Source organism: Vulpes vulpes, chromosome 6 (genome assembly GCF_048418805.1).
Source record: "Vulpes vulpes isolate BD-2025 chromosome 6, VulVul3, whole genome shotgun sequence".
NCBI classification, from domain to species: domain Eukaryota; kingdom Metazoa; phylum Chordata; class Mammalia; order Carnivora; family Canidae; genus Vulpes; species Vulpes vulpes.
The window spans coordinates 62457904-62483997 of NC_132785.1; the positions used below are offsets into that span (position 1 = coordinate 62457904).

The 26094-nt window shown below is 36.5% G+C and overlaps 1 protein-coding gene across 3 annotated transcripts in view; it reads right to left on the reverse strand.

The window, feature by feature from the left end:
* Positions 1-26094, reverse strand: part of TRIP11 (thyroid hormone receptor interactor 11) — an 81442-nt gene that overhangs the window by 18698 nt on the left and 36650 nt on the right. For all 3 annotated transcript variants that reach the window (XM_025985604.2, XM_072761155.1, XM_025985603.2), the window contains exons 12-19: positions 25925-26065; positions 24498-24691; positions 19530-19693; positions 18385-18488; positions 13733-13832; positions 2936-3017; positions 2008-2122; positions 1496-1612 (exon numbers count right to left, since the gene is read on the reverse strand). In XM_025985604.2, coding sequence (XP_025841389.1) covers positions 1496-1612; positions 2008-2122; positions 2936-3017; positions 13733-13832; positions 18385-18488; positions 19530-19693; positions 24498-24691; positions 25925-26065 — 1017 coding nt within the window. The remainder of the gene's footprint in view (positions 1-1495; positions 1613-2007; positions 2123-2935; positions 3018-13732; positions 13833-18384; positions 18489-19529; positions 19694-24497; positions 24692-25924; positions 26066-26094) is intronic.

A 26094-nucleotide genomic window follows, 5' to 3' on the forward strand; every position in this document is an offset into this window, starting at 1 on the left:
TGTCAAAAACTAATCATGTCTTCTGAATCACCTCTTTATATAATTAAGCTTTATATGAACCATTAAAACCACTAGTGCTTATGTTTATCAATTAAAATCTTTAGCAATTCAATCAGTAATGTTTGATGACAACATCTGTTACAAACCTTAGTCATAATTAGCTACCCAATGACACTCAGGTTTGACATCGATGGCACTTAAGGCGTCATATTAAATCACTCTAGTAACAGTCTACATGGACATGAAACATGATATTAATAGAAAACAAGTATTAGCCATATTTAATCAATCAGTGAATAGAGCAAAAGCTCACCAGTAATATCAGATAAATAATGCAGTGTAGACCTCTCCTTTATTTTTATGTAATCTCTACACCCAGCATGGGGCATGAACCCATAACCTCAAGATCAAGAGTCACCTGCTCCACTGACTAAGCCCACCAGGCACCCCTAAACCTTTTCTTTAAAATAAATTTCATGCCACCCGATTTAAATAGGGTATTTTTTATCTTCAACCAGCTCTGAGTATGCCTTCTATCCTCAATGTCTTCTTAAAAAACAAAGTAAAATAAAGAAATAAACTCCACATCCTAATTCACAGCTACACAATTTATTTTTAGTTTTTCAGTTTTTATTTATTTATTTATTTATGTCATCTCTACACCCAATATGGAGCTTGAACTCACAAGATCAAGAGTCATAGGCTCTGCCGACTGAGCCACCCAGACATCCCAAGCTACTCAATTTGTGAATGCTCATTCAGACTACCATGCACTGCGTTTTCACGTTTATTAACTGCCTCCTCTTGCCAAGATACAAGTTTATTGAGGGTAGGCACTTTGTCTTCTGGTTTGCTGCTGCATCCCCAATGCTGAGAATAGTCTGATACACAGCAGGTGCTCAGTAAATAAGTGCTCAATGACAGGCTGATACAAACATGAATAAAATAAAGCCTCTGTCTTTAAGAATCTCATAATTTAGTAGTAAGACAAATGTCTCTGTGCCTATAGCAGCATGATCAAATATAAAAATACTTAATACTTCGAAAACCAAAAGTACTGTATAAATAAGAAGCTAAAGTAAAACATATATGCAATAAAATTATTTATTTATTTTAAAGATTTTATTTACTTATTCATGAGAGACACAGAGAGAGAGAGAGGCAGAGACATAGGCAGAGGGAGAAGCAGACTCCCTGCAGGGAGCCCAATGTGGGACTCGATCCCCAGACGATCCTCAGACGTGGGATCATGCCTTGAGCCAATGGCGTCTAGACACTCAACCACTGAGCCACCCAGGCATCCTGCAATAAAATTATTTAAACTGGCTTATTATCCTTAAGCTAATCATCTCTCTGGATCTCAGTTTCCACAACTTCAAAATAAAAGGGCTGTATAATAAAATAACCTAAAAAAGAAATCTGATTTTTGCAAATAAAAGTGATGCACAGTCATTTCACCACTCATATTCAGAGCAAGAATAAAATTGGCTCTTACGCTATTAAGCACAGATTGTTGATTTGGTCTCAGAGGTGTGTTGGGGACACTTTTTGATCCTCCCCCAAGCCATCCAGTCATCCACCTGGTAACACCACCCTGATCTTCATGAAGCAACTGAAAGATTATTTTAAAGCGGAAAATATTATCAATACAAGAAAAAATAAGAACAATTTTAACATGATTTCAGATAGTAGCAAACTGCTTTTCAAGTCCAATTCCTAGTAAATGTTTCCTACTGAGAGAAGCTACAAATCTCAAGTACTATCTCGAATCCAAGTGGAGATGTCTCAAAATTTCAACATTCTAATAGGAAAGATGGCTTATTAGTGACAAAATGAGTATTATACAAATTGAACATATCCACCTCTTCACTGTAGTGTCAACTGTTCTATTTCCACATTACTAAGAAAAAGGAAACGTTATATAATAGAGAGTAAAAGAAGACAATTTTATATAATGCCACTGTTGGAGTTATAAATGTATTCAAAATGGTTCTGTCATCCCGTTACCTGTTCCATTTCCTCCCTCTTGATACCAAGGATGCTTCCCATTAATCGTAACACCTCGTGGCGCTGATGCTTTGGTGTGTGGAAATGTCCAATGAAGAGGTTTCTCATTAGGACTCTGAAAATAAAGGCAGGAACAGCTCAAGGTAGCTCAATAGTCATCCTCATATTTAGTGTATCCACACAATAAACACTAAACATACACATATTTGATAAGACTTAAATAAGTTAACAAAAAAACACTAAACAATAAAATATTTCGAAGTACTTAAAAAAAAAAAAACTCTTAACAAGTCTCATCAAAGAGACTCAAATAATCTAAAAATGCATACCTTTTAAATTAAACATCACTTATCACCCACTCACTTTCTCCAAACACATCGATCAGCTGAGATGATACTTGGTGACTCTCACTCAGTGCCTGTCTGGGTTCTGCCCTAAGATTCTCCTGATGTCTCCCTCCTCACCTCAAATGGTGAGGACAGCTCTTGTGCTTCACAGGTATGCTTATACTTCCCTACTCACATTTTATTAAAAATTTGTTAATAATACCTATATCTTTAAAGTATTAATTATATGTTACATATATACCTAGGTTTCAGACCTAATACATTTAAACAAGGTATGTTCATTTAAGGAGAGCTAAAAAAGAATGCTAAGAATAAAACTTTTTATTTTCTAAGTCCTTCATATTATGGTGATGTTTTAACTCATCCATATGGTTTTAAGAAAAAGAATTTGAGCTGGGAAAAATCCATTTAAAAACCAAGAGAAGTTATTCTACTGACTCCTCATAAAAACGACCTATACCTCATCACCATACAAGAAAAGGCTTTTTCAAAAATCACGTATGAACACCTACATGTAGAACCTGTTTTTACCATAAAGGTAATCTCCATAAAATACATAAAAGTTAAAAGGCAAAGCATACTTGTCCACTTTTCCTTCTGTGCTGTTTACTAAGTTCATCAATTTCTTTTGTACATCCTCCAGCATTTCTTGTCGGAGTTCATCTGTTTTAAAAACATGTGAATAAACACAGTCATTAACTGATTAAAATAGCCTGGATGAATATATGAGCTTTATAACATCTTTCCTGCAAATTTTGTGTATATGTGTGTATACACACACACACACACACACACACACACACACACACACTTATTCTAATTAGTAATACTGAATTACTTCCATTTCTTCTTTGATTCAGGGAACTGGGCTTTCTGGTATAGAAATAACCTAACAGCCAGATATGCATTGATTCACACAGTTTATCCCCAGAAAGGATTCAATTCTTTAGTAGAAAATTTAAAAACCAAAAAGGGGTTTCATTCTCTTCAGAAACTTAATAGCAAAAAAGAAAATTTTCACCACTGCTTCCTTGCATAAAACATTTCCAGAGCCACTCCGGGGAGAAATGGAAAGGACAATTTTAGATTTTCCTTTTTCCATTTTCCTGGCTGGACTTTGATTTTTGGTGAGGTAAGAAGAGTGTTTAATACAACTAAGAGCATGGCTCCAGATGCAGCTCACAGGACAAAGTATTCTGAGGTATATAGGTTGCAAAACACAAATCAGATCACTGGTTCTAACATACTAAACAAGATAACTATAGCTTATTATGACTAATTCAGAAGAATGCTGAACTATTTTATTTTATAATTCTTATTTAAAAAGGAAGCAAATCTGTAAAATCTTGGCGGAACGGCTGGAATCCAAGCAGTACTACAGGCAAGGTCTAGAATTACAACAGGAGATACACTGTTCACAAATCTGAACATGCCACGGGGCCAAGGATTCCCAGACGAAGGAACTCTGAGCCAGACCCATGAAGCTTTGATACCTGTCACCTCAGAAATGGATAGTTTGAGCTGAAGGAGATGCTTATCAAAGCTAGATTACAAGTTTGTTTCTGAAAGAAATGAAGAGATTGCTCTGCAGCAGAGCTCTACTTTTCAAATCAAGGAGCACTCCAATCCAAACACTATATTCTGACCTCTTTCCACAAAACTACTCTTTGAATTATGCTGCATTTTCCTGGTGGTAGCTGGATACAAGTCCTCTTGTCAAATACAGGACTCACAAATATTTCCTTCCATTCCATGGGACGTCATTTTGCTTTCTTGATGCTATCCTTTAAAGTACGAGAGTTTTCAATTTTGATGAAGTCCAACTTATTTTTTCTTTTGTTATGTGCTTTTAGAGTCACATCAAAGGCATCAATGCTTAATTCAACAACACAAAGATTTACTCCTGTGTATACTTCTAAGAGTTTTATAATTTTAACTCTAAAGTGCAAGTCTATGATCCATTTTGAGTTAATTTTCATGCATGGTGTGAGGTAAGGGATCAATTTCATTCTTATGCATGTAGATATCTAGTTGTTTCCACACCATATGCTGAAGAAACTATTCCTTTGGCACCTTTGTTGAAAACCAACTGATCAAAAATGTATGGTTTATTTCTAGACTCTCAATCCCTACTGCAAGACTTCTGCAGATGTTTTTTCTTCACCTGAAAAGCTCTTTTCCATCAGGACTGTCTATTAACTCCTATTCACCTTCACACCAAAGCTCATAGATCACTTCCTCAAATTTTCTCTAAACCCTACAGATTAGGACAGATTCATCTGCTTTATGTTTCAATCTGCCTTGCACAATGCCTAATATTCTGATTTAAAGTACCAAATGTATATACAAAAATGTTCAGTTTAACTGTTTATAATGGTTTCTGGTTCTTCTAAATTGCAAAAGATCTAAATTGCAAAATGTAATTCATATAATAGGCTAACTTTACCAAAATAGAGATGGTTGCCATAACCATATTATAAAAGCAAGGTTTGTATTCGGAAAATCTACTACAAACATTTCCTTTCCTGTCTTTCCAGCAAGGAATTTAAACTTGGACATTAAAAAAAAGAGAGAGAACAAGATTACTGTTAAAGTCTGAGTCAGTAAAAGACATTTTAGGTTCTTAATGTGCACCTATATACTATGAGCACTACATGGTGCTATTTGGGCCATTTCTAGTACTACATTCTGAATGTAAATAGAATTCGCAATTATTCAGAGGAAGAATATCAGGTAAATTAATCTCCTGCTGATGTTCTGAATTAACCAATACCACTCATGAACTACAGTTAAGAGCTAGAGTAACAATGGGCACAGTCTTCTGTTTCATCCTCCCCCACTATGGAGAGGTAGTAGAGAAAAAGGTCAAATTTAACTCCACCTTCTCTTTCTCTCAGATTTCCCTTCTCCTATTTACTTTCTTCTAAAATTAATGATTTTTATATCGATTATATATCAAAATAATATTCTGTATATTGGCTTATATAAAATGTTACTTAAAATTAACCTCACCTGTGTCTTTTTAACATGGCTACTAAACATTAGTTAAATTATACATGTGGCTTGCATTATATTTTTACTGGCTAGCACTGCTTTGGAGCATAACCAGTACCACTACAGTATACTCTCTATTACTACAAAAAATGAAAGATAAAACTGCATGATAGACATTGTCAGAGAAAAATTCACAGAGCAAAGAGTTGATTTTGCTTTGATTAAAATTTTAATAAAATAAATTAGAAAAATTTAACTTTACTCTATAAAAAAACAGATCAAGAAATCTGTCTTAATAAAGTTGAAGTCAAGGGGTACCTGGGTGGCTGAGTCAGTTAAGGGTCCAACTCTTGATCTTGGCTCAGGACATGATCTTGGGGTCCTGGGATTGAATCCTGCATCTGGCTCCACAGCGGGCTTTGTGCTTAGCAGGGAGTCTCTGCTTGAGATGCTATACCTCTGCCCCTCCCCCTACTTCCTTCCTCTCTCTCTCTCAAAATAAGTAAAACAAATTATTTTTAAAAATTAAGTTCAAATCAAAGATATTTTGATGAAAATTTATTGATATTAGTATAATTTTGATTAAAATCTCTGTTCTGAAAGGTGGGGTGAAAGCATCCTAATGGCCAAAATAACAGGGAAAATTTTCTTAAACTCATCTGAATACAAGTTAGTCCTAAATTAATGTGATAGAAAATTGATAACTCTGCATATCCTGCAGGCATGCAGAGGGCTGTTTCAAATCCAAGCAGTAGTTTAAACATATTCTGATATTTGAGTCTACAAAAAAATCCCTCAGAATTTGGGGGGAGGGCTTGGAAGAATGGTATTAACTAGGAAAGATTTAGGAAAAAAAGTCAAACACTGACTTCAAAGATCCTTATGGACTTCTCTTTTTCTCTAGGCACCCTTATTTTCCTCCCACCAGAGATCCTGAATATTTCTCCACAAAAACTGAACACTAATTCAAACCACAATTTGAAATCAAAACTGTATTTATATGGGCAGACAAAATAACGGTTATTCAGAAATGGGTTTTAAGCCAAATATAATATCCCTGTGAAATAATCTAGCAGGCCAAAATAATTCTTTGGAAGTTAAAAAAAAGAAAAGAAAAGGCTAGGGGATACGCTTTAAAGTTGAACAATAAAGCAACTGAAATTTAGTCTAGTTTAGGGGAAGAGTTACTCTAGACACATGCCATCCTAAAAACCTGCCATCTCACAGCCTCTTCTCTGTAATGCCTAGAGATGACACCGTGGCTTCATCACTTGATTTACAATCAAAATTGAACATAAAATGTAACTGACTACAACAAATAAGTCCATCATAACTTTACATTTTATTTGTGATTAGTGACACTGCACTATAATACTGTCTTCAGAGTACATTATAAAATTAAGTCACACTCTTTACAAAGTCATTTGGCTGTTGCATGACTTAGCTCCCTTGGACAAGACTCAAGTCAGATTTATTTAACAGTCACCTGACAGAGAAAACAAAGGTGACTGGAACAGGACTTGAGGGTCAGAAGACCTGCATATGAATCATGGTCCCATAACAAGACTTGGATATGAACCATGGTTCTTTCACCAGGGCCAGATGTTGCCTATTTTGCAAAATATGCATGCTTAATATCAAAGTATTTTGAATCTACTGATTAAATGTGACTTTTCTAAACAGTGAAGTGCTATATTTAAGCATTAGCACTCACTCATCTGATTTCTAAAATAATTCAAGAATTAATCTTTTAACCTACCCCTAACCAATACCAATAAGGAATCACTTTAGTTAATATTAACACTGATGATTTTGCCTCCATTTTGTCTTGTCTTCTTTATGAACCATGGCAAAGGAGCCAAGAGAAGGAAGAAAAAATGTTAGAAAGATGATTTCATTTATAGATATACTGGTAAATATACTGGATCTAGTGTCTTACTTGTACTAGTTACCTAAAAAATAAATGTGAATCTTAATACATTAAATCCAATATGAGGAAACCTAGCCTCTTCATTTAATTAAATATAATCAAAGCAAAGGTTGCAAATCAGTCTTTTTATCACAGAATTTCAACAACATCACTTTCTTTATAAACACCAAATAATAGTTTTTAAAGGCATTTTAATAGGGACACCTGGGTGGCTCAGTGGGTTAAGCATCTGCCTTCAGCTCAGGTCATGATCCCACAGTCCTGGGATTGAGCCCCACATCAGGTTTCCTGCTCAGCAAGGGAGTCTGCTTCTCCCTCCCTCTCTGCCTCTCCCCTCCACTTGTGTACTCTCTCTAATAAAGAAAAAAAAATTTTTAAAAAGGTATCTTATATTTAACATTTGAAGTTAAAAGATAATGAATGGCATCTGCTTTGTCTTTTAATTTCTCTCAACCCGTTTCAACCATATAGTATTTTAAGATTTAGAGTACATGGTGAGTGCTTTCTTATTCCATAATTATAATTATTAATTGATGAATGAAAAGTAATTTTTGAAATTCCACTTCCTAGCAATGAACTCATAGGAAAAAAATTTATTAATACAATATAAGCTCATTAACTTGAATTTCACTAGGTCAGAATCTGACTACATTGAAACAGCAACATTGAGGTCTCCTGGATTATTTGTACAATTAAATTAGAGTTACTATGTACATTTAAATGAGGTTTTACATAAATATCTTTAATAGATCAAATTTATTTTCCCTCTCTACCCTCCTCTCTCAATCCTTTCCTATGAATTCAGATCATTTGTACTGCATTTTGCCATATCGAAACAAACCACTGAATACTGTGAATCAAATTACATATTTAATTTTAAAAGGTTCACACAGACCAGTTATATCCCAAAAGAAAGGGCTGCAATTTTGAGAAAAGTAAACCCACTGCAATAATTTTGCAACTTACTGAATATCATCATTACTACAGAAAATAATGACAAAGGGTTTTCTAGGCTTACAGGCTGACCCTCAACTCATTTCTGAAAGCTCCCTGTTGTAAACAGCACAGACTAAATTTGGCCCAAAGAAATGTTTTTTCAGCCTGCACAGGGTGTTTTAATTTGGTATCACATAAAAAATTGGAATATTTCACATAAAAGTCTACATTTCCAATGTCTCTTGAAAGATCTGGAGATTTGACATTAGGCCTACAGGCCTGCATGGCAACAGTCAGATGGAACCAAGAATTTGCTACCTCCCTAAGAAAACTCCAATTCACCACTGTCTTTACTTGGTCCTATTTGTTCTTTTATATTATTACTTGGGCCCCCAGTTTACAATCTGTGTTAGAGTTTTATTTCACCACATATCCACTTCCACCTATGCCTTCCCTTTGGTCATTCCCAGTCCACTGGCTCTTCAGCCAGTTTCCAAAGTAAGCTGCATAGATTCACATGAATTGCTCCATCTATTTAGAATGCTCTCCCCCAAGTCCCTGCCTGCTTCACTGTACCTATTCATCATTCAAGTGAGGTCAAGTATACCGTTCACTAGCCTTCACTACCCTTCACATCACCATCACCAAGCTGAATGAATTGTTCCTTCTGTTTGAAACAGTATCTGTCACGTATCTGTGATTACATGTATTCTTCCCCTCCTTGCCAGACTACAAACCTCCTGAAAGTACCAGTCCCCAACCTTTGTATTTCCAGTGCCTATTTCAGTGCTGGGTACACAGCAGGAAACAATGAATTTTTGATATGTACATGAAAGAATGATTGATTTCTCCTCAAGAAGGGAGAATATCTGGGAAGAATGGAACAAAAGACAAAAAGAAGAAATGATTTATGTTCTGAATCACTCTGTCCATATGAAGGAAAACACACAAAATGCAATAACCAAAAACATTCCCATCTCGATGTAATTTATTTTAAAACACACATTTAAAAAATAACCATTAAGTCAAAAAGGGCTTAGTTATTCGCCTAATTGATATAAACTTTTTTTTTTTTAACTAAAGTCCTGGCATTGTCTAGTATACCCAGATGTTTATATCATCACAAATAATTTTTTTAACCATTTATGGCAATTCAGAAAACTGCATCTGGTATTTCTTATATGTTTCCTCTAAAATCACCACTTCTGCCAAAAACATCTATAAAGAAATCCCTCAAAAGGTTTGGGTAACAAAGCGTCTGGGAATGTTTCTGGCCTATGTTCAACAGGACATTATATGTTTTCTTGTATAAATCATGTCCTGGAAAACGGAATGTCTTTATTTAAAATAAAAACTCCACCATCTAGCACCATAAAAGTGGTTCCATGAAAAACATTTTAAACCTCTTTTATATTTGTAGTTTTAAAACATATTTTTATGCTTCATATTACAGAAGGTTTACTGGGGCTTATTTTATACGTTCTTCTAGATTTTCTTCAAGGAAAAAAAAAAAACACTTAAGAAAATTTTCCATTCTCAACTTAACAGACTTTTTAAAAAGCAGGCACCAAAGCTTCTTTATTTTTTTTTTATAAATTTATTTTTTATTGGTGTTCAATTTGCCAACATATAGAATAACACCCAGTGCTCATCCCCCACAGCTTCTTTAAAAAAAAAAAAAAAAAAAACTTTTTTTTTAAGTGGGTCAAAAACCTTGTGTCACTACAGGTTCATCCTTGGTTGAAAAAAAAAAAAAAGTACCATTCTGGTGAGTGACGATAATAATGGGGGGAAGGGGTTATATGGGAAATGTCTGTACCTCCCTCTCAACTTTGTTATAAATCTCAAACTACTCTAAAAAGGTAGTCTTAAAAAACTAACAACAAAAACATAAAAGTCAGTTATGGTGCCCTTCCCGGTGCAGCTCTATACTGGCAGACATACCGAAAGTTACTTGCAATGCAATGCTAGAACCTAAATTTGTATTGTTTATGAAAACTTACTTTTGTGTATCATAAAATAATTGTTATCAAAATGAGAACTATTTTGTGCTTTCTATTTCAACTTTATCCATCATTTTCATTTAAGCAGGAATTTATCTCAAAGATGATGGCAGAGAACAAGAAAGTGAAAGAAGTAGAAGGTCAAATCTGGGCATAAATATAGCAAGACGATGTATCTTTTAATGGCTCAGCTATGATCTTGGTTTCCAGAGGTGTGTATTTTCCCATGTAGACAATTCCACAGAAATTCTGAACTCTGATCAATTCAAAACAGTGACTCAAAGACTATGTCCTCCTATCTGCTCCACAGAGGACAAGTATCTTAAGTTTGAAAAATCAGTAATACAGGATGGTGTGTGTAGTAAGTCTTTGGAACTATACTGAACAAAAATATTTTCAGGTAAAATGCTGAAAGAATAATTTCTAGAAGGAAGCAAAGCAACATTTCTTCTACCAGCCACATTATCTACTAAAATATAGCACCTATAGGATCTTAGGATTTCCTTTACATTTTAGGGGTAAAATCTCCCTACTAATTTAGGGCTCTGCTCAAGTTGCTTTCTTCCATGGAATCCCCTGACCCTCAAGGAGATTCTTAGAGAGTAAATATGTGCTGTCTTATGACCACTGCTGTGTGCCACTGTTTTACACTGTGAACCTATGCTGTATCTACACTGTTACTTTCTTCACTAAGCTCCTTGAAAAAAAGGATCCTCTCTACTATCTCACACAGCATTTAGCATGAGGCCAAGTAGTCAGTTCTCATTAATTACTTAATGCCTGGTAAGGTATCTTCATACTTTTCAGACAAGGCCTGTAAATACCCTGAACCTAGAACTGCAGTTGCAAGTACATACACAATTGTGTCCTCTAAGAATGAATAAAATCATCAATGATCTATTGCTTTAATACTGGTGTTATGTATAATATCTCCCTTTTTATACGTTTGACCAGAACGAATTATCTCATCTCCAGTAGCAAGAACATAACCAAGCAATTTGAATAAAATACCACTTTTAAAGAGTTTCCCAATATTGTTTAAATGTTGAAACTCCATATCAACTAATCATCAGTACAGATGCTTAGAAATAAAACAATACTTTGCTTCTATAACTCAAGTCTCCATGTACTTTCTTGCAACAAAAGCCAATCTGTCTTTTTCAAAATTGTTTCTCCTGGCAAATATTTTCGCTGTCTGGCCAAGTTTCGTGTTAAAAATAAAGTACAGTATTACAACATCAATCAACATTTAAAGTACTTAATGATCTATGAAAGAAAATATACAGTGATTCTTTTGAAACAACCAAGCCAATCAAGGTTTTATTTATATTACCAAATCAAGAGAGCAGCTTTGAGCTGCTCTAAAATCACATTTGTGTTTACAGATATAAAAGCAGTATTAAGCACTACGGTAATAAAAGAAAACAGATCGTTAAGAAGAGACAAGAATGTAAATGGCAAGAATGACTTAAAGACAACAGAACAGTCTCTTTACTCCCCTTCCTGTCTGTGCAACACTGGCCTCTTGCCTGTCCTCTCAAATACCAGTTGTGTAAGCATAATCAGAGTTTCCTGCACCTAATATTTGCCCCACAGAATGAGTCCAAAGTTCCTATGCATTTACACTGAATGGTAATTGTCATTTTTTATATCAATAGGGACCAAAGCCACCTAAGCCTCGTCAGATATAATAATCTAAATCTGAAATATTCTGCTACTGGGGGTTTAAATGAGCGCCTCAATGAGTACAAAGTAGTACAGGGACTCTGATAATATTTACCAACTACAGTAAGTCACAGAATTTTTTATCTTAACATCATCTGCAGGAAACAACTCGAGTAGGTCTCTAAAAAGGGATGTGGCCTTAAACATATAGCTGCATGCCACAGAGCAATGGGGTGTCACAGACCAATGTGTTGGCTCAGAACACTGCCTTTTCACTTGCAGCAGTCTAGCACTACCCTAAGCTGTCAATTCTCTGGCTAATCCCTTGGGTATCCAGTGTGTCTTCTCTGGGTTGGCCATATGTCTTCAGATATTGCTATAGTTGCTCTGGCATTTTCTCAGTAAGTACTGCCTCCCCCTACGAGCAACCATATCAACACTTAGGGCACAATATATAAAGGATGCTGTCCTATATTTAAAGGAGATGGAGATACACAGAACAAAATACAAGTCAGATTGTAAGTAACCATTTTCCTGACAGGATGGAAATAAAGTAATACGGAAACATCATGAGCTTTGGTCAAGCGTAAGAAGATCAGAGTTCAAACCTGAGTTTCTTTGACTTATAAAATGAAATTCCTATCAACCTACTCTAGAATTGCTTGTGAAGACTAGAGATAATGCAGTATAAATCGCCCACAATACTCAGTATGTAATTGTTTCCTTGCTGCCCATTTCTCACCCCCACGAGAGTTAGAATTCCAAGGCTGGCCAAGTCTGACCAAGTAAGGGCAATTATTTGCCTCAGAAGCAGATTACCTTGAGGACACCTACCTCATGTGATGTACCTTATTGTTTTTTGTAGTCCTACAAATCTTTTATCTGCGGTCTGCTGTCAGATTCAGGACAACTTCCTCTGGTTTGTCTGTTGGTACCCATGCTTCAGTGCTTCCTGCTGGCTTGCCTCTTTAGTGTTCAAGTCCTTGTTTCTGTCATCTGACAGCATGTCCACTGTGCCATCTCCTCCTAATTTTGCCTACTTCTAATTTCTATTTTATGTTAGGTGGCACTTCTTAATTCTTTAATTACATGCCTTGGTGCTTACTGTACCCAACCCAGCTATGTAAAGGTGGTATACTTCTAGGTTCCAGGATCACCCAGCTATGTAAAGGTGGTATACTTCTAGGTTCCAGGATTTACCTACTGAATGCAGCTCTAGAACAGCTCAACTTCCAGGGGCCTTTAAATCAGAGATTAAATGGAGACCTGCAATCTTTGTCAGCTGTTAGATTCAACAATGCATTATAAACCACCTGATTAGCTCAGGCCCAACTGATAATCCTAAGCATAGGAATCACCTCAGGGAATTGGCAAGGCTCATATCTTACAAGTACTACACAATTACATAATGAGTGCCTATAGGTAGAGCACCACCTATAATCATAAAAAGCTAGTTATATCCAGACGTTCATTCCACAAGAAGTTACTCTATTTCTTGAGAATAACAGCCTGATATATCCCATGGCCTTAGATAGGATGAACACAGAATGATTACGGAGGACTCCTAACCATAAGAATCAATTCCCTTGATGGTCAACAGGGTGACAATCAATACAACTGGATTCCCTCAATATGCAGGAAAACTACCTGGATAGCCAGGGCCCACTTTTGATTCTGGTTTCACTCAGACCATATTAAAATTGAATCAAGCTGGTCATGGGTGATGGAAACGGAAGTCACAGCCAGGGGAAGTTGGTCTCACTCAACTGTGTGGACGCACAGGAGAAGACTCCATCTGATTCAATGCTAGCATCAGAGGGAGAAAAATAGAAAAGAAAAAAACCACCTACTTTGTTTTTTAAGTTCTTCAATTTGTTCTTCCTTTAAATCTAACTGCTCTGTAAGTCTTGATGCTGAATCCAACGCAGCATTTGCTTCATCAAAACGCTCCTGAGGAAGAAAAGTTCATCAAAACGCAGCATGCAAAAACTATTTCACAAACTACATTGCTGGCAGCCAGAGTCGATCGACCTTCTTCCCTTCAGCTAATGAAACTGTACTTCTGTGACCTGGGGCAGGTTCACACAGGAAGTATCAAAGTCAGAGCCCGTACTTCACAGAGTAAGCATACTGCCTCCCTTAGAACTAAATAAGAGGATGCTTACTAAAAGACAATATGGTGACAAAAGTTTTAAAAAGTGACAATAATAAGAGCATAGAAACTACAAAAAGCAGATATAAGAAGTTAAGAAATAGAACAAATGTTCTCTTTAATTTTTGTGAGTCTGACAGGTATAAAATGACATTTCATTACTACTTTATTATTTTAATTTTTATTTCCCTAACTACAAGTGAATTTGAGATTTTTCCATGTTTACAGGACAGCTAGAGCTGCTTTTCTGTGAAACCGTCTTTGCATACCCTTGCCTATTTCTAAGTTTACCTTGTAAAGGAGTCAAGAACCCTTTGTCATCAGGGCTACAAGTGTTACTCGCCAGATCTGGCATTTATCTATTGACGGCATAATACCTTCTGCCACATAAAAGTATTTAAATTGTGTATATTCAAACACATCCTACTCTGTTTTCACAGCTTCCTGAGTTTTAGTCTTGGTCAGGCTCCTCCTTGCCACTAGACTCTGCATGTACTCTTCCAGATTTTCTGGCAAGGTGGTTATTTTGTTGTTTTCAATATTTACATCTTTCAAATAGTGTTTCTCAACAGGTTTGCTTTTGGCATTCCTGGCCCCCACCCACTAAATCCAGTCACTGTTACATGCTAAAATAGTCCCAGATCTCCAACACCACTCTCAGTTGAGGATCCAAGCTTTAATACAATTGGAATTTACTTCTGCATACGCTGTAAGATAGGGATCCACTTTTATTTTCTTCCACACAGCCACATGTGGCAACATCACTTATTAGATAATCTATCCTCTTTCCATTAATTGTAACTAGAGTTTGGTTTTAAATTCTCAAATATAGGGACACCCAGGTGGCTCAGGGCGTGACCCCAGGGTTCTGGGATGGAGTCCGGCATCAGGCTTCCTGCGGGAGCCTGCTTTTCCTTCTGCCTGTGTCTCTGCCTCTCTGTGTTTCTCATGAATAAACAAAATCTTTAAAAAAAATAAAGTAAACTCTCAAATATATCCTGGGTTCTATATCTGGATTCTCCTTCTGTTTGACAAATCCAGTCAATATGCTGTTTATTAACAGCTCCTCACTGTTGTTCTTTCACACAATTTTCTTGGCTATTCTAGAGTATTGGCTCATGTAAGTTTTAGTTCAAGCTTTACCATCTTGAATCAAAGTGAATTTTTCTCATGTGTCCTCTTAGATAGGCTACAGCCCTCGGTTAATCAACCATAATTTAGATGTTGCTATGAAGCTATTTTGCAAATGTAATCACAACTCCTAATCAGCTAAATTTAAGGAAGGCATTTATCCTGAATAATCAGGTGGGCCTGACTGAGCCCAAAGTCCTTGAAATCAAGGATGAGCTGTCCCCAAAAAGAAAAAAATTCATGCAGGACTACAACTTTGGCCCCTCCCACAGAGCTGTATCTTGCTTGTGATTTTCTTTATTGATTATCTGTGGAGAACAACTTTGGCCCACGCCTCTTTCCATTCTGAGTACCAACTCCCACAATCACATTGTCAATTCCTTATAATAAATCTCACAGATACATATCTGTGCACGTCATATATATATGCATACGCGCACACACACACACACACACCACTGCCTCCCTACTGGTTCTGCTTCTCAAGTTGAACTCTAACCGATACACAAAGGGACTGCAACAAAAAATTTTAAATAAAAAATGTAAAATCCACAAAAATTTAAAATCCACAAAAATTAAAATCCACTAAAGTACTAAATTTAGTATAAAGGAAATTTAAGTAAACCTTCAAATAATTTTTTTTTTTTACCTCACAGCATTTCTATTTAAGAAATTATTAAATCTCAAAACTACATTAAGACTTTTTCTAAAATTAACATTTAGACTTTATTATTCTTTCTACCATTGTTTGGATTTTATTTCGCCAATTTCAGCTTTTATCTTTACTAATTCACTCTTAGTCTCTTCTGATTTGTTTTCTAAGTATATATTACATTTTAAATTAAAAATAAAGTTAGATTAAAAAGAAGATATGGACACTTCTTTTTTTTTTTTTGATATGGACACTTCTAACAATATGTATGGTAGCTGAGACACTCTGGACCCACTGGAAACAATTAAAAGTCTTGGATAAAATATCTTTTTAAACATATTAATGAGCTCACCAGAAAGTAAGCATAAATGATCAATAAACACATTAAAAGATGCTTGACCTTGTTAGCAGACAGACAAATGCAAATTAAAACCATAAGATGTGTTGCAGAAGGGGAGGAGGGTGGGGAGATGGGGTGGGTGATTGGGCACTTGGGATGAGCATTGGGTGTTATATATTATACTATATGTTGGTAAATGAATTTAAACTAAAATGAAATGAAACAAATGTGAAAAAGAAAAAAAAAAAAAAACATAAGAAGATAGCCTTTCCTACTTACTACACTGGCAAAAACACTTTAATACCAAGTGTTGCCAAGGATGTAGACCAAGAACTCTTATACACCACTGGTAGGAGTACATTAGCACTATTGCTATAAAACAACTTGCCATCATTGAATAAAGCTCAAATTGCCCGTATATATCCCAGGACTCAGCAATTCCAATCAAGACACAGGCTTGAGGGCAGCCCGGGTAGCTCAGAGGTTTAGTGCTGCCTTCAGCCCAGGGCTTGATCCTGGAGGGAGACCCAGGATCCAGTCCTACGTCAGGCTCTGTGCATGGAGCCTGCTTCTCCCTCTGCCTTGTGTCTCTGCCTCTCTCTCTCTCTCTCTCTCTCTCTCTCTCTCGTGAATAAATAGATAAAATGTTAAAAAAAAAAAAAAAAAGGCACAAGCATGAAAGAAACTCTCAAACATGTGCACCAGGAGATATAAACAAGGAAGTTCATAACCACATTGTATAGCAGATAACAGCAAGGTCCTTTATCAGTAAAATGGGTAAATAAATTAAACATTCATGCAATAAATACAGCAGTGAGAATAATAAACTTTGCACACATAATAACACACAGTAACATGGCTAAAACTCATGAGTATAATACTAAGTGAAAAAAGAAAGTTTCAGGACAATTACTGAATTTACATACATTTCAAAAAATTTAAATTTATAGAAGAGTTCAAAAATATGCGAAACCATACAATGCATCATTTGGAGATGCAGATATATGTGATAAAACCATAAAGAAAAACAAAGGGTAATAAATGTAACATTCTGGACTCTTGGTTCTCTATGAAGTGATAAGAAGGGGATGAGATACTGAGAGCACAACAGGACTTAAAAATGACATTCCTGGGCAGCCTGGGTGGCTCAGCGGTTTAGCGCTGCCTTCAGCCCAGGGCCTGATCCTGGAGACCGGGGAATCAAGTCCCGCATTGGGCTCCCTGCATGGAGCCAGCTTCTCCCTCTGCCTGTGTCTCTGCATCTCTCTCTCTCTGTGTGTGTCTCATGAATAAATAAATAAAATCTTAAAAAAAAAAAAAAAAGACAATCCTTTTCTTATCCTGGGTGGGCAAGTATGAGGTTATCTGCTATATTGCTCTTCTTTTATTTTATGTGTACTACCTAAATACTGTTTTGCAGTCACTCAGTATTTAATAAGAATTTCAAAACTTTAAGGGAAATATGTCCTTTATTAGGAATATTAATAAGCCTGGATAGCACGTTCACCACTAATGACAGGTAAACAGATTTTATTACTTTCCACCAAATATCAACAAAGTCTACTTATGAGTTAGAAAAGTTCATTCTAAATCCTAAAAGCAAGTCATTTTCATGTCAGTTTTTCTACATATGAAGTATAACAAAGATATTTTGAAGTATTACGCTATAAAAGAAAAAGATCTAAAGTATATACATTATTTTATTATTTTTTAAAGATTTTATTTATTCATGAGAGACAGAGAGAGAGAGAGAGACATGGCAGAGGGAGAAGCAGGCTCCACGAAGGGAGCCCGATGTGGGACTCGATCCAGGAACTCCAGGATCATGCCCTGAGTCGAAGGCAGACGCTTAACCGCTGAGCCATCCCAATCCATCCCCATGGATTATTTTACATTTAATCCATGTAAAATAGAGTGCCCAATATATCTTAGTGAAAAGAGAAAATTATAAAGTTAACAGTATAAATTTTTTTTAGTGGCCCCCTAATATAACCATCTGTGCTAAAGAATTAAAATTTCCCATCATCTCATATTTGTTATGTCTAAACTTTAAGCCAAATAGGGAAAAACCTGAATATCTTGTTCACCATTATATACCAGAATAGGATTCCACGTAACCACTCAAACAGCATTTACTAAAATTAATTGTTTAGATTATTTTGAGATATAGATTCCACAAATGATTGTTCATGAATGAAATTTACAGGAAAGAATTATTTCGACCAACCTGTAATGACATCAGTTTTCCTTCCAGATTTTCTGCCTTTTTCTTCCATTCAGCTACAAGCTGTTTGTGCTTTTCTAGTTCAGCAGAATACACAGCTTTTTCCTCTGAAAAGAAAGTTATATTAGTATCCTGCAATTGTGTGAATTGGAATTTTATACCACTTGAAATTTTAACAATTCAACAGAAACAGTTCAAATATCTCAACAAGAATATTTTATATGCCTTTAGATCATGTGAGCTGGAATTAAAGAGACTGGTTTCCTCCATCTTGTCCATCATGCAAAACCCTTCCCTCCCTTCAGAACTCCACTCAAATATCTTTTCTTTGGCAAAGTCTTCCCTATGGTCACACTATTTTGTACACCTGTCTGTTCCAGTAAGTATTATGTATAACAGACCTTGAGAATTCTTATTTTAAAATTTAAGATTTCAACCATGAGTAAGCCTGAAGATCTACCTATGTATGAATTTAAAGTTTTGCTTAGGTACAAAACCGTAACTCCTGTTACTTCATGCCCTTCATATCCCCTAATCACCTGCTCCCTACTAGCAGTTAATTCACTGCCAAACATTACTGAAATACAAATAAACAAACAGGTAAAATGAATGATCTAAAGGAGGTAAATCTGAGGATGGGTAATAGATATGAAAAAGCATATTTGGTTATCACAGTAATACTGTTCTCTGGTCACTGTTACTATGTCTTCAGAAAAATATATCCACCTGGACTAGAAAATGTAGTTGCCTCAAGGTATAGATGAACAGCTAAGAACGAGTCAATCAATATTTCAAAGGACAGTAATTACTGGTGATTAACTCTCTGAAGTAGATTCAACCTCTGACCAGTATCTCAAAATCTAAGCATTGCTTCTACATGGTCCTCTCTTTATCATGTGATCATCCTTCCCCAATTCTCACCTTCATTGGTCACATGATACCCAAAAAGCTCTTTAATAATTACTATGTAGCACATTCTCTAGTCTTACTTATAAAAGGAGTCTACATCAACTTGTTGATGGCTACTTATCTTTTCCTCCTCTAAGTGGTAATCTTTCAAAGAGTTCCCCATCCTATTTCACAGGAGAACCGAAGTAAGCTGGAATTCTCAATAAGTACAATTTTTCTTCACTGACTGTACAACTCACCTTGCTGGAAATGCTCTAGTACCATCTGCAGGTTGGAGAGTGAGAGAGCATACTGCTTTACTTGTTCCCGAGACACAGAGAGCTGCAGGGCGGTTTCATCCCTCTGCTTAGAGACCACATTCAGCTGCTCCTGCAGTGACTCTACCTGCAAACTGGCCTGATGGCTTCCAACAAAGACAATTAAAGTCAGGGGCGCCTGTGTGGCCCAGAGGGTTAAGCATCCCACTCCTGATTTCGGCTGAAGGCATGATATCAGGGTTGTGAGACTGAGTCCTGTGTTGAGCTCTGTGCTCAGTGAGGAGTCGGCTTAAGATTTTCTCTCTGCCCCTTCCACCTCCCACTCCTCTACAAAAAATAAATAAAATAAAGTAAAATAAAATAAAAGCCAACTCTTTCTATTTACTTTATAAGATGAAACCTCTTTTTTTTTTTTGTGGAAGTATTTATATAACATTTACCATTTTATCCATTTTTAAGTATACAGATCAGTGGTACTAAGTATATCCACACTGTTGTACAATCATCACCACCATCCCTCTCTAGAACTTCGTCATCCCGAAGGGAAGCTCTATATCCACTAAGCAGGAACTCCCCTTTCCCCCAGCAACCACCACTCTACCTTCTGTCTCTATGAATCTGACCTTCCTTACATTCCATTGCATTAAATTCAAGTTAGATTTCAAAAAAACTCAGAGAGTTCCTCTGATCTTTGTTCTCTTTGTTTTGTTAATTCAATCATTTTCCCCATGAGAGGGACTTTGAACAAATGGCAGTCATTTTAAAGATTAAAAGCTCGACTTTTATACAATACATGTCAGTATACTAAAAATTCACACACAGCTTGCAATTTTCATTTTTCCAGGCTAAAAAGTAATTTATCACAAAATTTTAAGTTGCAGGGGACCTTGGAAGTCATTTTGTCTGGCTTCCAACCCAATTAGCAATGGATTCTGAAACCTCCTTGGCTTTTGACATTTGCAATCATGGTGAACTTACAACTTTCCAAAGGCCGTCCCATTGAAAAAATGCTCTGATTACTAGTTAGTTATCTTTTACCATCATCTTTGTTTCTTTTTATATTAAATACAATAACCCCACACCTGCCCAAATAATAAGAGATTCCAGTGCAATCTTTTTACCCCGGCTTATGTCATTGATGTACTTACTTAATGTATAATGATTGCAAACAAAATACTGCAATAGTCTTTCCTGGGTTTTTAATATCCAGTTAATACATTCTTACTCAGGAGCAGTCCTTTAATACCCATTAAGCACAGCTCACTTTAAGGAAACTACCCAACAGCACCCTCTTGTGGGAAGAGCAGTAAATTGATAATCAGGAAACTGAATTTTGCCCCTAAATATTTCTGGACTTTACACAACTTTGCCTGTTAGCATGTCTTTCAACAGGTGATTGCAAAGATGAAATGAGCTATGATGTCACTCAAAAAGTTAATAAATACCAGTTATTACGATAATCAAGGGCTCAAAACACTATAATCTGGTTTGTAGACGTCAGTCACTCATTCAACAAGCATTACAGAAGTATCCATGAACTAGGTGTTAAGAATATGCTGTGGGGCAGCCTGGGTGGCTCAGCGGTTTAGCGCTACCTTTGGTCCAGGGCGTGATCCTGAAGACCCAGGATCAAGTCCCACGTCTGGCTCCCTGCATGGGGCCTGCTTCTCCCTCTGCCTGTGTCTCTGCCTCTTTATCTCTCTCTATGTCTCTCATGAATAAATAGATACAATCTTTAAAAAAAAAAAAAAATATGCTGTGGGGGCAGCCAGGGTGGCTCGGCACTTTAGTGCCACCTTCAGCCCAGGGCCTGATCCTCGAGACCCGGGATTGAGTCCCACGTCAGGCTCCCTGCATGGAACCTGCTTCTCCCTCTGCCTGTGTCTCTGCCTCTCTCTATCTCATGAATAAATAAATAAAAATCTTAAAAAAAAAAAAAAATATATATATATGCTATGGGAAGGGCACAAAATAAATGCCATCATCCCCACTCCTAGGGAGTTTATATTTCAGTGCCTGGTACAAGATATAAGATGGGTCAAAATTATTTGTACCCTAAAGTAAAATATAAGTGTGCTAGTGAAGACTTAAGCAAAGGGACACCTGGGTGGCTCAGTGGTTGAGCATCTGCTTTCGACTCAGGGCGTGATCCCCCGATCCTGGGATCAAGTCTCCCATTGGGCTCCCTATAGGCAGCCTGTTTCTCCCTCTGCCTGTGTCTCTCAAAAAAAGAAGACTCAAACAAAGCATGATGCAGGTTCAAAAGAAAACCATCACACCAGGGTTTGGTTTTGAATTTGAGGAGTGGGGTGATAAATAAAGCATTCTTTATGAAGGAAATGGTGTTTGAAGAACAGGTGGGACTAACAGAAGAACTATTAGGAATCAAGCCTACTCTTCAGGTAGAAGAATATGATGTGAAAAGGCAGAAGCTGGGGTGCCTGGGTGGTTCTGTCAGTTGACCACTGACTCTTGATTCTTTTTTCTTTCTTTTTTTTTTTAGATTTTAATTATTCATGAGAGACACAGAGAGGCAGAGACACAGGCAGAGGGAGAAGCAGGCTCCCTGTGGGGAGCCCGATGCAGGACTCAATTCCAGAACCCCGGGGTCACACCCTGAGCCCAAGGTAGATGCTCAACCGCAGAGCCCCCCAGGCATCCCACTGACTCTTGATTCTGGCTCAGGTCATGATCCCAGGGTCAGGAGATGGAGCCTGACATCTGCTCTGTGGGGAGTATGCTGGAAATTCTCTCTCTCTCCCTCTGCCCCTCCCCATGCTCACAAGTGTGAGCTCTCTCTCTAATACATAAATCTTTAAAGAAAAAAAAAAAAAAAGAGAAGAAATAGGAAAGCAGCAGCTCTAGCTAGAGGACTGCATAAGATAGTTTGGCTAGATATAGATGATAATGTGAAATAAGGCTAATGAGGTAGTAGATAGCCCAGAAACTATTTTAATTAAAGAAAAGAAGGATTCAAAAATTTGAAGGATTATCAAATTTTTTTTAAAGATTTCATTTATTTATTCATGAGATAGAGAGAGAGAGAGAGAGAGAGGCAGAGACACAGGCAGAGGGAAAAGCAAGCTCCATACAGGGAGCCCAACGTGGGACTCGATCATGGGTCTCCAGGATCAAGCCCTGGGCTGAAGGCAGGCGCTAAACCACTGAGCCACCCAGGTGTCCCAAGGATTATCAATTTTATAGCCTGGGAATGCTTTGGCATTTCTGCCAGTGTGAAACAGACATACAAAGGACCACTCACTTCAAACAAGTTTTCTTTCTGAGACTGAAGGTAATAACATTCCCTGCAAAGCAAGAGAAGTTCAACTCAGAAGTACGGTCTCCACTGGCCTATGATCACTTCACAGACAGGAGTAATATATACCACATCCTTTTATCTCCCTTAGCATCATATGCAGTGAAAAACTAATTTTTCTGGAAGATTATTTGGCAATATACCTCAAAAGTTTTAAAAATGTCCTTTACCAGAACTGCCATTTCTGAAAATTTATGCTAAGGAGGTAATTTGTCATCAACACAAAAATACCTATCTTGGGATAATATGACACCACTCTTAATATAAATTTTGAAAAGTTGAAACACTTCTGAATGTCCAATAATAAATGACTAGATTAAAGACATTATGGAAAATCCAAATAATGGCATACTATGTAGCTATAAAATGATATTACAGAAACATGGTGTAACATATGCTGATACTCACTAGGTACAGAAGCAGATTACAAAACGGTATCAATAGAATGACCTTAATTTTGTTTTAGAAATACATATAATATGGGGCACCTGGGTGGCTTATAGTTGGTTGAAAAACCGACTGTAGACCTCAGCTCAGGGTTGGGAGTTAAAGCCCTGTGATGAGTCCCACGTTAAAAAAAAACACAACATATGTAATATACACATACATTTGTAAGAAGCATGCAAAGGCACTGAAAAGGATTATCTCTTGGTGGGACTGTGACTTTATGTTCTTTTTAGTTTACATGATTTTCCTGAAGTGCATAATATGTTTTTATAATAAACAGGGAAAAAAAGAAAATACATTTTATTGAGAGAATTAAAAATTTAAAATATATAGGCAGGGAATCAATCATGCCTCTGTGATGAGACCTACATAAAAACTCACAAGGAGAGGGTTTGGAAAGCTTCTGGGCTGGTGAGTACTGGGCGATGTGAGGAGAGGTGCTTGCTGGGAGAGAGCTGGAAACTCTGCACCCCTACCCCATGCCTTACACCCCACACATCTCCTCCACTTACTGTTCCTGAACCTTTTACTAAAAACCGGTATTCTAGTAAAAACAGCAATAAAAATACATAAGTAGGGACCTAGTAACTCAAAAGGTCCAACAAACCAAGAGTTAATTCATACTGAACTAGGTCTTCACCCTGTTACTTCCTTTACTCAGTCCCTTCTAACATCCAAACCTTATTCAACCTTAGACCATTTGATCCAGGGTAAAATCACATAAATCAAATTAGTTCTTTGGGAGACTGACAAAGCTAATCACAAATGGGAAAAAAAAAAAAAAAAAAAAAGAAAAAGAAAATCAGAATTTAAGTCTAAACTCTTAAAACAGTAAGAGACATTATCTAGGGTGATAGTTACAATTTAGAAAGAGCTAGTACTATGATAAAAAAAATAATAATAAATAAAATAGTATTTTTTAAAAGGGGAAAAAGAAAACAATTCAGAGGGAGCTATGTGAATGCCAAATCTGGTCAAGAGTTACAGACCTGAATGTGAAACCTGCACACATACTCTGAGTCTGATCTTGGGCAGCTTACTAAAACCTCTTTACCCTCAGTATCTTCATCTGTCAAATGGAAATAATGAATTTCGTAAAATGAGGTAACCCAGGAAAAATGCTTAACTGATTCTGACACTCAAGAAGTGTTCAGCTAATATGGGTGCTAAAAACAAGGAAAAGTTACCTTGCATTTTCCATTGCATTAGAAGATGAAACTAGCTTTTCCTCCAATACTGTGACTTTCCTTCTCAGTTTGGCCTCTCTCTCTTCTGCAGCCAAAGCTTCACGGGTGTAAGAATCCTCTGATTCTAAAAGATGGTTACGCAATCTCTCTAGCTCCTGGTTTAAGCGTAATTCTTTGTCGCGTAAATGTTGAACCTAGGCAGAGGACATCTTTTTATTTTTCTTCTATAAAATGTTCCCCTTTCTACTCTACAAGCCACTTTGTTATCAAATCTTTTGCCCATTACTTAAGTATATTATTATATACTTATTTCTTATATTGCAAGATGTATTTGTATTAGAAAAAGTCTCTGAAAATCCACTTGACTATTCATCTGGAAGTTTCACCTTGTAAGAGCTCATTCCCTATGGCTATAACAGAGAATGGAATTGTACAAAGTACGAGGATCTTTGTGACAGACCACTTTTTCAGGAAAAATTTCATTTTTTCATAATTTATGGGTGAGAATTTTTTTAAGTTGAAGTATATGATGATGCTACCCTAGTTTCAAGTGTACAACATAGTGATCCAACAACTCTATATATGCCATGCTCTACTCATCACAGTAAGTGCCCTATCATCATACGTTACTACAATATTATTGACTATAGTCCCTGTAATGTATTCTTCATCCCTGTGACTTACTTAGAACTAGAAATTTTTACCTCTAAATCCCCTTGACCTATTTTGCCCATTCTCCCTAAACTCCTCCCCTCTAGCAAGCACCAGTTTGTCCCCCATGCTTATGATTCTGTCTCGGTTTCACTGATTTGTTTTTTACATTCCATAGAAGTTAAATTCCTATGGTATTTTCCTTCCCCTGTCCAACTTATTTAACTTAGCATAATATACCCTCCAGGTCCACCCATGTTGTTGGAAACAGCAAGATCTTTTTCTTTTTTATGGCTAATATTCCATTCATATCACTAATATTCCATTCATATCATATCTTTATCCATTCATCTATCAATGGACACTTGGGTTGCTTCCCTATCTTAGCATTTGTAAATAATGCTGCAGTAAACATAAGGGTGCATATATCTTTCTGAATTAGTGTTTTCATTTTCTTTGGTTAAATACTCAGTAACGGACTACTGGATTATATAGTATTTCTATGTTTAATTTTTTTGAGGAATCTGCACACTGTTTTCTGCAGTGGTTACATCAGTGGGAAATAGTTTTCATACCCAAGATATGCCATGGTTTTTCACTTCTGAAAACGGAAATAATATGTATGCTGGGAGATCAAAATCCTACTACAGCACATCAGAGGAAGACTGAGAAAAAAAATCACCTGAGAGAGAAATTATTTTTAATAAGTCATTCTAGTTTTCTTAATAGTTACTAAACTTATTGCTTGACTCAATTTCTTTAAAGTAAAAGCATACCTCATTCTGTAAAGCACTGTTTTCCATTTGTTTCTGTTTCAGGGCCAACATGACCTGGTCTCTCTCTTGTTGAAACTTAACTGTCTTCTCCTGCATTGACTTAACTGCATTTAAAAGTTGATTTAACTCCCCAGTCTTGCCCTTTTGGGAAGAAATACCATTAGCTTTAA